Raw genomic sequence first — 14163 nt, 5'->3', positions numbered from 1 at the left:
ACTAAAATTAAGTATTTGCCCCTTTGGTTAGCTGGAAAACATTTCCAAAAGCAGCTCCCGTTATATATCATGTGCCTGGTTTTAGTAACAGGAATCTGTGAGAACATTCAAGTTAAGGTTTCATTATCTATATTCACCTTTGTCTGTTTAGACCAAAGTGAAAAATGCAAGGAATTTTCTGGCTTGTGCACAGGACTCAGCTCAAATAAGTTTAATGAGATAACACATTCGGTTTTGCACACAGATTCATACCTTCTGAGACACATAGTTGAAAATGTAGGAGGCAAGAAAAAGAGCACAGTGCTGTCCCAAATTAGGCAAGCCAATACTTGAAAAGAAGCCAAAAATATCTAGAAAAATTCTAAATGTTAAAAAAAGCTTTATTTGATTTACTGAGAAGAGTGAAGTGCTTTCCATTGTCTAATGTGGATTTTGTGCTCTCTTGTTGACTTCAACGTAAGGTAAAGAAACATTTATGAACATTATTCCTTTTTCACCAGAACCAGCCTTCTACTTTGGAAATGATGAATACTATGTTGATGAGAGTGCTGGCTATATTGAGGTACGTGTCTGGAGGACTGGAACTGATCTGTCTAAAGCTGCCTCTGTTACAGTGAGGTCTCGCAAATCTGAACCAATAACTGCAGAGGGTAAGTTATTGTTTTGCTCTAGTTTTATAATACATCTCTAGAACATTTGGTTTTGATATAGATTCAACTACATAAGAAGAAATTTATACGTCTGTTGCTCTTAGCAGATCTTTCTTCTTAGAACAAATTAAGTAGTTACAGAATTTATCTCAAAGAAACAGCAGTAGGAGCAACTGTGAAGTACAGCACTAAGAGAAATGCCTTCAAATCCTCATATAAGACACTATCCCACAAAGGCAGTTGATCACTGCCTCAACAGCATGCTCTGGGCACAGAGCTATAGTCACTGGCAACGTGCAGAGTTTGCTCCTCTCATTTTTACTGGAAGTGATGAGAAATGCTCATCTAGTATCCTGTTCAGCAAGAGGGTTGCTACAGCTTTGTTGTTCAGTGACGCTTTGATGTAACCTTTGTCTGCAGAATCAAGTGTTAGTATACTCTATTTTTTTTCAGAAACCACAATGTTTAAAACTAAGACATTCGTATAAAGACAGCATAAAACTTATCTTCCTTAGATGCTTATCCTGAGTGTAACTGGGCAGTAAAGAGTATCTTCTCAACTAATTTTCAGTGAGACAAAATTGTGTAAATCTTTACTGTTATTTCAGGAATATCTAAACATCATATATATGTATCATTCATAATGTGTGATAAACGTCATATTTCTTATGAAAAAGAACATAAGTCTGAAAAAAATATATGATTACTTCATTTCTGAATTTGCTTTACATGATCTGATGTCTTTATCTCATCCTGAATATTTAAGTTATTTTATTTTTTGGGGGAAAAAAAATTTCCTTACAGTAAGAATCTTAATTCATTGTGCCAGGACCTCTAGGATTCAAAACTGGGAATGGCACAGCTCTTGGGCTCTCTAGTCTGTTGGTCACAGCCTGAAAGCTCTGACATGGCTTGCTGTCTGTAAAGCCATGTACCTGGTTCTTGGTCTTACACAGTGCAGCAATGGATCTGCTGCGCTGAGCTGCCAGTCCTGGCATCCTGCCTTAGAAGCTTAGCTCTGGGGTAGGGCGGCAGGGACTCGAGGCAAGTGCCTGTTTGATGATGGCCTTTAATCTTGCCAAATTTTGTCAAACTCACAGAATTCCAAACCTTATTTCAATTTCAATGAAACTGTTCTCCCCGAAGCTTTGTTTCAACAGCTCTGCTGCTTATTCTCCCAAAAATGAATGTTAAAACTCAGTCCTTCACTAAAATCCTAGATACTTTTAATGCTTTGGTTCTGAGATGGAGTGTCATGTTTTAGTCAGTGTCTTGTTTTGTTCTTCTCATTGGTTTGTTATGGATTGGCTTGCTTTGTTTAAAACAAAATAAAAACAAAACATAAGAGCAAACCAAACCCAAGTCTGACTTTAACATTAAGGTGGCATACCTCACCTGACATGATCTGAGCAGAATTTGATTCTTTTGGTTTCCATTCATTCTGTTTTACACAACTCCTCTGAACAGCAGTTCTTCCTTACAGTCAGCTCAGTGGCCTTTTCTCCTTCCCTTTTTACACTAGTCTCAAAACTTCCATCTTCATTAGAGAATAATATGAAATTTCTTTCCAGAAGACTTTGCTTCTCAAAGTCTCCCTCAAAACATTTTGCTTACTTCCATTTACTTTGCTTACTTAAAACAAACTTTATTAGTTTTAATGGAATAACTGTTGTTTCACAACAGAACCCAATCAGCCCCATTTTGTGACTTGAATCACTAAACAAAAAGAAGCTTAATATTGACTTGTTTTATTATATAGTACAACTTAGATGGTCAAAAAACATTTTTGATTTACATGACTGCCGGAACTTGGCAAATTTTAAAATTATATTTAAAGAAAAAATAGTTTTGCCTATAGTCAACTGCCTAATGATAGATATCTTTATTTTTCATTACATGTAATTCTATTCATTAATTTGATATTTTTTATCTCTTTTCCTTTGGTAGCTGGAGTAGATTATGTAGGCATCAGTCGTAATTTGGATTTTTCCCCTGGAGTCAATATGCAGACATTTCGTGTGGTAATTCTGGATGACCTTGGACAGCCAGTGTTAGAAGGAACTGAGAAGTTTGAGCTTGTGCTAAGGATGCCCATGAGTGCTGCCCTTGGAGAACCCAGCAAGGCCACCATCTTCATTAATGACTCAGTGTCTGACTGTGAGTACTAACTTTTTTACCTTTTCACATTTATGCAGGAGATGGATGGCTGCAATACACAAGTAGCACTTGTCCTTTTGAATCACTGTGAATCTACACGTTTCGGCTACAGATGATGTGTTAAGTCATTTGCTGTCTAACTGCTTATGTTGTTTAGCTGGTCCAGTGTAACAAATCTGAATTTGAAATACTGGAGGGAAAATATGATAACTTTTGCAGTTGTACTTTACACAAGCTTTTCATGTTTTTCTGCCCAGTGCCTAAGATGCAGTTTAAAGAATCTGTGTATGTAGGCAATGAAAATGATGGACAGATTTCTGCCATGATATATCGGAGTGGAGATATCCGATACACCTCCACTGTGAGATGCTATACAAGGCAAGGTTCAGCTCAGGTAATGATGGACTTTGAAGAACGTCCTAATACCGACAGTTCCATCATCACTTTCCTTCCTGGTAAGCTCTTGATCTTATTTTCGAAGCATTCACTCTACCATGTTTTGTTTTGCTTTGCTTTGCTTTGCTTGGTTGGTTGGTTGTTTTGTTTTGTTTTAATTGTGTCTTCTCATAAAGTTGTGCCAAAAAGACCACTCTGGAAAACCAAAATTTTTTCTATACACAATAGGTATAGGGCACAGAAATGATCTTCTCTCTTTTTCCTTCAATTGTGACCTAGAAGGATAATCAATAGGAACCAAAGGGACATACCTTCATATAGGTTCAGCCTGAGTGCCAGGATCTTTTCTATAGCAAAAGCAGGTTCAACGTAACACAATAACAGAAGTACAGACCTGCTGTCAGAAAGGAAACTTCAGAAGTTCTGCTCTTTGTTAAGCAAATTTCTGGTAAATACATTTGACTTGCAGTGAAATGAGTAATAGCTTTTTCAACAGGGATATAGCTCTCTAATTTCTGTTTGAATTTTTTTTTCTCACCGAGGCTTTCCTAAGGCAATTCACCAATATCACATACTTAATATCTCACATCAGAGAGGAAATACAAATAAATCAGATGTTGCTACCTTGAAAGAATATTGCCTGATTTCTTCTATTTATGCAGAAGACAGTTTAGTCTTTTAAGTTTACACACGCATAATATTTTTTACAAACCCTAAACAAGTTCTGTCATCAGCATGAAATCTTCAGTATGTCCTTATCACAAAAATTACGACCTTCATATTTCTGTAGACATGTATCATAGTTCTCTTGTAAAGTGAGTTGTTTGGTCTATCTTTATTTAGAGCTCGCCTTCAGGTTTTAATGATGTCATGTGCTCTTTACCTTTGTCATTGTTTCTGTGCAACCAGGAAAGAGAGGCCAACTTGTTAGGATTAATGGGTCTGGGCCCCTTAGGAAGTGACTTTCCTCTTTTTTTGAGTGTTGCTTTACCATTTCTCCGTGAAGATAAGTAGCAAAGAGGTCTGCTAGGCTCATTTCTTGTTTCCATAATGTTTTTAGATGTGTTTAATATGTAGCAGTTTTAGTAGAGTTTTCACATTTCCTGTGTAACAATGAGCAGGATGAATATTTTTAATGTTTTTTTCTCTTCCCAATGGATAATTTATTTTCTATATGGGGAAAAAACAACCTCAGAAAATGAACACAGTCAGCATCCTGGTCTGGTTCTTCATCTTGAAGAGCCTTGATCATATTTGCATGTATAATGATGAAAGAATACTGTAAATTGACCTCATCTCTCTCATATACTGCGCTGTTCCTTTTGTCAGGGAAGTAGGAGTCATTCTCATGATGATGAGCCCAATAAGTCTGACACTGGGAGCCAGACACTCTGCACACTGCTCATAACTCTTGCTGCTCTTGTAGAAGGCCTTTTTCCCAAAGTCTCTGAACATCTAGTAAGTCTAGACACTAAATCTAAATCTAAGTCTAGGTTTGTGAGTGCTCAAATTGGGCGTTTTGCAACTCCAAAGCATTTTTAAGGCAATATTCATTGTCACTTGGAATCAACGGGAGTTTGAAAGACATTAAAATCAAATGGAATAATATAAGTGAAGGTCCACGCAGCTGGAGAGTGTCCAATCAAAAGAGAGTTAAAATAAAAATCTCTGGGGCAAAATTTCCATTAGTATTAGTGAAAGTTTCTATTACTCTGCTTCCTTGTACAAGTATTTATTTTTTAAATCCACACCGTGGGAGAGGTCACTAAGGAGGAGTATCTTATTCTAAGATAAAACAAAAGGAACAATATGTGTGAAGTGGATATACCACATAGGAACGTGTCTTAGACAAGTCCCAAAATTGGGGATTCCACTTTAATGAGTTTCCGTAGAAAGGTAGTGATTACTGATTCCGCTTTCAGTATTGTTGCTACTCATTAACTTATATGGTGTCAAAGTGGATGCCTTGGCCAACAGAACCAGCCTGTGCTTCCTTGAGCTTGGAGAGAAGTGCTATAATAGAGCAAAGAACACCTAAGTTCTGCATGATATTACCTTCAGAATGATTGCAGGTGAAACTGAGAAGCCTTGCACACTGGTGCTTATGGATGATACTTTCCATGAAGAAGAGGAAGAACTGCGTCTGGTTCTTGGCACTCCAAGAAGCGATTCTTCCTTTGGTGCCTCTATTGGTGAACAAAATGAGACGCTGATAAAGATTCGGGATGATGCAGACAGTAAGAAATTATTTTGTTGTTTTTGGCTTTTGGAAGGCCATTCATGTGCTCTAAAAACATTCTTCTTCTAATTACAGAGGCTATTATTAAGTTTGGTGAGACCAAATTTAGTGTGAGTGAACCAAAGGACACAAGGCAAGTAGCAGTTGTAAAAATCCCAGTGCTTCGTCTGGGAGACACTTCCAAGGTTTCTGTCGTGAGAGTTCATACAAAGGATGGATCTGCTACTTCTGGAGAAGACTATCACCCTATATCAGAAGGTAGGATCATTCAGATGATTATCACATCATACTATTTGTTTTTATTCATGACTGTAACAATGTTTGAAAAATGAAATAGCTTTATAAATAGAATACTTTGCAATCACATCCATTAATATGTTTTCCTGTTCAAATTCAATATGGACATTAACCCACGTGGTATGCAGCAGCCAAATTGCTCTTGGAATACTAGATATGAGTGAAGATACTTACAAAAGAATTGTGACTCCTTTGAAAATATTTGTAGTTCAAGTAACTGTGGAAGAAGTGTGTGAGTGCCACCTTAGTAACATTTGCAAAGCGCAATACCATTACTCTGCAGAAGCATCTAATACGGTATGATTCTGTAGCTGTTTCTCAAGCAATTTATTAAGCTAATGGCTTCTGCTCCATGTGGAAATTAATGTCTATTTCTGTTTATTTTTCAACTTTCATAATAATTAAGCTTTCTTTCTATATCTCTGCAATTCACTGCCTGTTGCTCCTCCACTAGTAATGAATGAGGAGAGAAGTTGGGCACCAGAATGAGAAATTTCTTAGCTGATAAACTGCTTTCCATTAATAGCCCACCCACATGGTTTAATGAATGGCTAATACAGTTTGTAATACTATGATTTTTTTTCTTCTGAAGTTTATGATAATACAGGATACTAATCTGTATTTTAAGATTAATCGTTCATTGCTGGAGTGTTTTCACAGTTTTGGATAAACTATTTTGGTGTCCAGTCCAGCTGAAAGGTAGGACTTATTTTTGAACATCCAGCAACAACACTGGGCTATCTCCAAATTCCATAGAAAAAGAGGCATTTCCCACTAGTGATATTTGAAGAGAAAAATCATTAGCAATAAGAAAATTATCAACCCAGAGCTTGCTAACTCCAGTCACTTTGCCTCTTGCATTTTAGAGTTTCGCTCTTTCTTCCTGAAAAACACAGGAATTTTTAGTGTCAGCTAATACTTATCCTATGCAATTCCTCTACACATTGCCTTGCTTAGCCTCTCCCTGCTGTGCACTGACAGCACATGGGAGCAGAGTTTTCAAGGGAAACATGCTACAGCAGAACAAGAGGCTCTGGGCCTCTGCTCAGAAGCCTTTGAGAAAGGTCTGTGATCTGCAGGATTTCCCTACAGGTTTCAGGACATCTGTGGGTTTAGGGAGCCTGCCTATTCAGCCATGGATACAAACCCCACGTCCTTAACTGGGTTATCTGAAGGAAGTGTGACAAACTGAAATTCAGTAAAATTCGTAGCTCTCATACAGCTTGTTTATTACCACAAAGACATCCTTTAAAAATAAAGGTAGTAGAAATGCACCTACTATTTTATTATCACTCTCACCCGTTCCATACAAAAATATTAAATAGTTTCTATACTTCTTCCTTTAGTTGTTAACACATCCAAGAATCATAGTACTCTTCTAACTCCATCAGTGTGGTGGGTTGACCTTGTCTGGATGCCAGGTACCCACGAAGCCGCTCTATTACTCCCTCCTCCTTGGACGGACAGGGGAGAGAAAATATGCTGAAAGGCTCATGGGTCAAGATAAGGACAAGGTGATCGCTCAGCATTGACCATCATGGGCAAAACAGACTCGACTTGGGGAAATTAAGTTAATTTATTACCAATAAAATCAAAGTAGGGTAATGAGAAATAAAATCAAATCTTAAAACACCTTCCCCCCACCCTTCCCTTCTTCCTGGGCTCAACTTCACTCCCAAATTCTCTACCTCCTCCCTGCATGCGACACGGGGGGGACAGGGAATGGGGGTTACAGTCAGTTCATCACACATTGTCTCTGCTGCTTATTCCTCCTCACATTCTTCCTCTGCTCCAGCATGGGTTCCCTCCCATGGGAAACAGTCCTCCATGACCTTCTCCACTGTGAGTCCTTCCCACAGGCTGCAGTTCTTCATGAACTGGGTCTCTCCCACGGGGTGCCATCCTTCAGGAACAGATTGCTCCAGCGTGGGTTCCCCACGGGGTCACAAGTCCTGCCAGCAACGCTGCTCCAGCCTGGGCTCCTCTCTGAATGGGGCCACATGTCCTGCCAGAAGCCTGCTCCAGTGTGGGCTTCCCACGGGGTCACAGCCTCCTTCGGGCATCCCCCTGCTCCGGCGTGGGGTCCTCCCCGGGCTGCAGGTGGAGATCTGCTCCAGCGTGGAGCTCCATGGGCTGCAGGGGCACAGCCAGCCTTACCATGGTCTTCACCAGGGGCTGCAGGGGAACCTCTGCTCCGGTGCCTGGAGCACCTCCTGCCCCTTCTTCTGCACTGGCCTTGGTGTCTGCAGAGATGTTTCTTTCACATATTCTCACTTGCTTCTTCCAGCTGCTGTGGTGCACCAGTTTTTTCCCCTCCTTATCTCTGTTATCCCAGAGGCACTACCACCGTTGCTGGTGGGCTCGTCCTTGACCAGTGGTAGGTCCATCCTGAAGGTGGCTGGCATTGGCTCTACTGGGCATGGGGGAAGCTTCTAGCAGCTTCTCACAGAAGCCACCCCTGCAGCCCCCCTGCTACCAAAACCTTGCCACGCAAACCTGATACAGTCAGCTAAGACTGAACTTTTTATCCACCATGATGTCTGAAGTTTTTTCAGAGACAATGCTTTTCAAAATACAATACTCTTTTGTGCATCTCTAGCTTTGAGCCTTACTTTTGGTATATACTGTTGTATTAAAATGCATTTTGTTTGAGTCAGACCAGACAACACTTTTTATTTAGAATTTTTCAGTCATTTGGTCATTCACATATGTTGCTAACATTTTTGTAATAATTAGTCCCAGATCATTTTCAAAATAATTAAGTTCTATTAGAAAACGTCTTGGTCTTTGCAAATCTCTTTTGATGATGATAATGCCTCATTTTCAGTGATTTCCATGTGTGTCCACTGTTATTCATTATTATTCTTTTTAGCATCAAATAGGGTAAACTATATATATGAACAGCTGTAGTTTGAAAAGTGGTTGTTAACTTCATGGCTGGGCCTGGATGTACAGCTTGTTATGAATAACATTTATTTTTAAGTGTCTCATTATGTTTTTAGAAATTGAGTTTAAGGAGGGTGAAACACAGCACTTTGTGGAGATTGAAGTTCTCTTTGATGGAGTAAGGGAGATGAGAGAAGCCTTCACTGTTCACCTGAAACCTGATGAGAATATGGTCGCAGAAATACAGGTAATAAACTCATGCAAAGGCCTCAACAACAAAATCTGGCAAAACAGACCTTGCTCTCTGGCTCATAGCTTTACTGTTCTTTTAAGGTTTATACACGACATCTTGGCTTGTATCTTAAAAGACAAAGAGGATCATCCCAGCTGACACAGTAGCACCTACCCAAAACAGTTTTTGCCGAGGCAATAATGTTAATGGGGTCATAGAGACAATGAGTTACTGAAGTCTTCAAGATATCACTCCAGACACATTCTCCTCATAGAATCAGTCCTAAAAACTGATGTCCTTTTGGAAACACTCTCTGGCAATACAATATAACCTCTGTGCTGTAAAAAGAGCTATCAGGTGAACTATAAATTCTGCTGTCAAAACCATGTTAATATTAATCTTGTTGTGTGAAATGAAATAGCCACACATACTTTTATTTTAAACAATATTTTCATCTGATTCTGCATAAAATGTTCTCCGAACTCTTTGTCTGCTTCATCAGTATCACCCCATCTAAGTCTGACTCCAGGTAGCCAGACAGCAGAGACACAGCCTTTGCTGATGACAAACACCCCATTTCCACCAAGTGTTAAAGTGTACAGTGCACACTAGGGTTCTACCAAAATACTTACGTGATCCAAGAAAGCTGGGACACAAAGTTAAAGGGTCTGGTATCTTCAGTGTTCTGAAAAGAAAAAAATCATTTTAGCTCTTGCTTTTGTAGTCTGCAATATACTTTCCAGTCCGTCAACCCTTTCTCAATAGTTCATCCAGCTGAAGTTTTAGAATTTTGGGATAATACTGCAAAGGCTAGACATATTCTGATCAAGATCCAGATTGAATCCCCTTGTTTATTTAAATGTTCACAGAGAACTGTTTCTGCCTTTGCATTTTCAGACAGCCAAGGCCATTGTTTACGTTGAAGAAATGAACAGTATGGCAGATGTCACCTTTCCCTCTGTCCCTCAAGTTGCATCCCTTTTGATATATGATGATATTTCTAGAGCCAAAGACAGAACCAGTCCTATAGCTGGCTATCCTGTCATCTGTATCACAGTGAGTATCTCTGTGGAAAGATGGAACAAAATCAGTGTATGGATTTTGTTCAAATTGATTTTGGCACTTAATATCAAGCCATCTTCTTGTGAGTCACACATGAATTTAAACTATAACTGTCCGAAGAGCTAATCTAATTTGTCTGGATAACGAATCCATTTTCAGGAGGACAAAAAGCATAGAAAGATGTTTCACTTGTTCATCACTAAGAACAGTTTGATACTCACACTATGTCTATGATTGCATGACCTTACTATTTCCTGCATTATCTTGCCTTAATTTGCAGATTTAAAATCACTGGAGGTAACAGATTAGACATTTTCAATGAGTGCCACAGACTGAAAAATGAGTACTGTTTGTTGAAGTACTACAGGCTTCTTTCACTGTAATTTTGCAACTGAAAGGTTTGTCTGAATATTCATATACATTGAGGAAGGTTTTGGTCCATCTGCATCTTCAGTTTGTTTCTCACAGCAGTCCTTATGCACAGGAATGGATCATATGTTGAATTGTTCACCTAAATTAAAAACAAAAAAAAAAAGAAATCTTGAAATGCAAAGTGTATTTGCAGAATTAGATCAAAGGATGAAATTCAACTTAAAGTAGCATGTGGGACCATAGTTTGTGCCTTCATAACTATGTTAGGTTTTCACCAATAAACCGTAATTTAAAATAATATTTTATTTCAGTAAGCATAATTTGACCTGCCTTTTAATCTACCATAACAGTGCTAAAAGCATCACTGTCAAAATAAGGTGATTTCTTAAGAGATTTACTGGAGTTGTCAGTTCCATGTTGTTGAGTTTTGTGACTCTTGATACATTAACATTTCTTTGACAGAAGCAAATGAATTGCTAACACATCTGCCTTGTTCTGCAGGCTTGTAATCCTAAATATGAAGACTTTGACAAGACTGGTTCTATATGTGCCAGTGAGAACATCAATAATACTCTGACACAATACCGGTGGCTTGTAAGTGCACCCACTGGTCCTGATGGTGTGACTAGCCCTATGAAGGAGGTTGACTTTGATACCTTCTTCACTTCCTCCAAGATGATTACACTGGATGCCATTTACTTTCAAGCCGGTTCTCGTGTCCAGTGTGCGGCTCGTGCTGTGAATTCAGATGGGAATGAGGGTCTTGAGCTTATGAGTCCTATTGTAACTATAAGCACATCAGAAGGTAAGACATCATCACCTATTGCAAAACCCCCAGACCTCTTTGGATACCAGATTCCTGTGATTACATGATCAGATGTTTTAACATTACAGTCTCAGCTTTTCTTCTGTTTTTCATAGAGGTGGTGCAAAATCTCTCTTCTTAACTGTCCTGGTTTCAGCTGGGATGGAGTTGGTTTTTCTTCCCGATAGGTGGTATATTGTTGTGTTTTGGAGTTGGTATGCGAATAATGTTGATAACACACTGAAGTTTTAGGTGTGGCTAAGTAGTTGTAGTGCTTATACTAAGTCAAGGACTTTTCAGATTCCCATGCTCTGCCAGCAGGGAGGTGCACAAGAAGCTGGGAGGGGGCACGGCCAGGACAGCAGACTCAGACTGGCCAAAGGGATATTCCCTACCATATAATGTCATGCCCAGTACATAAACTGGAGTTGGCCGGGGGGCGGGAATCGCTGCTTGTGGACAGACTGTTGATCACTGGGTGGTGAGAAATTGATGTATTGGGCATCCCTTGTTCTTGTATATTCCTTTGTCAGTATTAGTTTTAGTATTAGTATTAGTATTATTAGTATTAGTATTATTAGTATTACCGTCATTGTCATCATCATCGTCATTGTTTTTTCCTCCTCTCTTGCTGTCCTATTAAACTGTTTTTATCTCAACCCACAAGTTTTTTCCCAGTTCTCTCCCCTGTCTCACTATAGAGGTGGGGGGTGTGAGCGAGCGGCTGTGTGGTGCTTAATTGCTGGCTGGAGTTAAACCATGACATTAACTCAGCAGAGAACTGTATAAAGAAAACAGTTTTCATCTTTGCTAGTTCTCCACATCTTTAAATAGCTATCCACATAGCAAACTTGTATGTTTGGGAGAATGTGCATTGGAATTAGTGAAACCTGGTTTCTGTTGGCTTTTGAATTCAGTTGTAGTAATGTTGCAGTACAATCTCAGCTCCTATTAGACATTGCAGAACCCACATGGAAGTGCTATTATGAATACCTAGCCAGAAGAAAAGCTTCATTTGGCATTCAGGCCTCACTGGACACCTGGGAATCAGTGTCTTCCTTGATTAAGGACTAAAGCAGCTGGTGTCCAATAACAGGGAAAAAAGCCCTTTTTCATAGTTGAGGTATTCATACTTCTTTCTTTGATAATCTGTCTCTCTCTGATTCTCTAATACTTAATCAATACTGAACTGATGCTGCACTCTCTCAGCTAGCAGCGTTACTGTAGTCTACCTCCTTTGCCCAGCCAACTCTTTTCATGAAACTTGTACTGAGTAATCTTATTAATCACAGGTGAAGAACTTACATGCACACGAGTACAGTCTGATAGCATATGCAATTTTGTTGTAGAAATCACAGGTACTTTTGTTTATTGTATAATATGGAGAATGAGTAATTACCAGCAATCAAGGTAAATTACAAAACATTGTATTTTGTTACCCTTCTGCAGCCATTTTGCATTCTTTGTGTCATCTCTGCTGCTTTTGTAGCTACATTAACTCTTCCTGATTTTGTGAGATCTTATGGTAGATAATAAATTACATGATTGTTCATTTGCAATACCATTTTCATTTCCTTGGCCTTTCCAACTAAGTGTTTTAGTTAAAACAGTTTATTTTCTACTAAGTTAGAGCTTTAAGGAGCTTAATGAATGGAATTTCTATTTACCCCTGTCCTTTATTCCACATTTTGACTGCAGGCTCAAGTCACCTTTGTTTACACTATCAGGAATCCTACACCCTAAAGAGGACTCTATCTAAGGGTATTGTCTACAAGGTGCAGTGTAGTGCTTGTTAAAGGCAGACAACCTTGTGCTGGATGAGCTGGTTTTGTTATGTGGAACAGACTGGCTATGTTAGTGTTATAATACATTATTTGGATTACACTTGAAAAATTAGCAGGGTTAATTAGTTCAGGCTCAGGAAGGAGTTGTCATGCATATATTACTTCCAGCACCTGAGCTAACTTGTAATGTGGAAGTCAACAATACTGAAGATCATGTGCAACCTAAAGGGAATTGTTAGATGCTATTTTAAAAGAAGTCAATGATCAAAGCAACTTGCCAAAATCCTGAATATTTTCAACTTTGAGGATGCTTGACCTCCAGCACACAGACCAAATTCTCAAGAGTAAGTCAAATCGTGCAAAAAATGTATTTAGCCTCTTTAGCACTTCTTACTTGCATTTGAGAAAAGCAAACAAACAAACAAACAAAAAAACAAAACCCGAAAAGCTGTTGTGTGCAGAAGATAAATTTTGTTTCCTCATGACAGAAGTTTCCAAGTTGGAGCTGTTGAGCAAGATGAGGTCCACCAGAACCAATAAGTTCTCCAAGAGGAGAGCCCTGCCTCCTCTTTTCTTGTAATCTCTCAGAAATGGGCAAAGAGCAGAACATGGGCAAAGGAAACTGTTTTGATTTTCCATTTCTGCTGGTTTCTTTCTTAGAGTACTTTGTGATCCTTTGGCCATCACCTGACAATGTGCTATGATTCTTGTGGCCAGAATGCAGACACGTCTGCACTGAAATATGCAACTAGAAGTTGCATGTATCTCAGATCATATGATTACAAACCTAATCTTCTGGTCCTACAAACCAGGACTAATACTGCAAAGAGTTCAAAGAAAGTTCAACAGGCTGAACGAACCTTGGAAAGGATTGCCGAAGTAAGTTAGATTCTCCTTTTCTGGAGAAATTAAAAATTCGGCTGAACAAGACCCTGAGCAACTTGATCTAACTGAGGCTGGCTCTACTTTGAGTACAGTATTTCTAGAGAACCTTTGACACATTTATTCTAACTATGTTTTGGTCACTAGTAGAACAGGAAGTTTATGGAGTCCCATGAAGGCATATATAGGTCCATAGCCCAATACAATGCCAAAACCAACTGAACACTGATCAGATATCTTCTGTAAAGTTACATACGTGCTTAAGAGGGTGGGAGGAATTAAAGCATATGCCTCTGAGGACCTCTTTAAGAAAGTATGGCACTTAACACTGGCTTTGCAAGTATGGTCAACACATGCAACTGAAAATGCACAGGTGTGGTATCATCACCTGGTTTTGAAAA

At 39.0% G+C, this 14163-nt stretch overlaps 1 protein-coding gene across 1 annotated transcript in view; it reads left to right on the top strand.

The window, feature by feature from the left end:
• Positions 1–14163, top strand: part of FREM2 (FRAS1 related extracellular matrix 2) — a 144063-nt gene that overhangs the window by 104125 nt on the left and 25775 nt on the right. Inside the window, exons 7-14 of the mRNA XM_082010921.1 lie at positions 501–650; positions 2598–2807; positions 3065–3262; positions 5276–5440; positions 5518–5700; positions 8742–8872; positions 9755–9913; positions 10793–11096. Of these exons, the coding sequence (XP_081867047.1) occupies positions 501–650; positions 2598–2807; positions 3065–3262; positions 5276–5440; positions 5518–5700; positions 8742–8872; positions 9755–9913; positions 10793–11096 (1500 nt within the window). The remainder of the gene's footprint in view (positions 1–500; positions 651–2597; positions 2808–3064; positions 3263–5275; positions 5441–5517; positions 5701–8741; positions 8873–9754; positions 9914–10792; positions 11097–14163) is intronic.

This window comes from Phaethon aethereus (assembly GCF_964289735.1).
Source record: "Phaethon aethereus genome assembly, chromosome: 1".
NCBI lineage: Eukaryota > Metazoa > Chordata > Aves > Phaethontiformes > Phaethontidae > Phaethon > Phaethon aethereus.
This window is presented reverse-complemented; position numbering and strand designations above follow the sequence as displayed.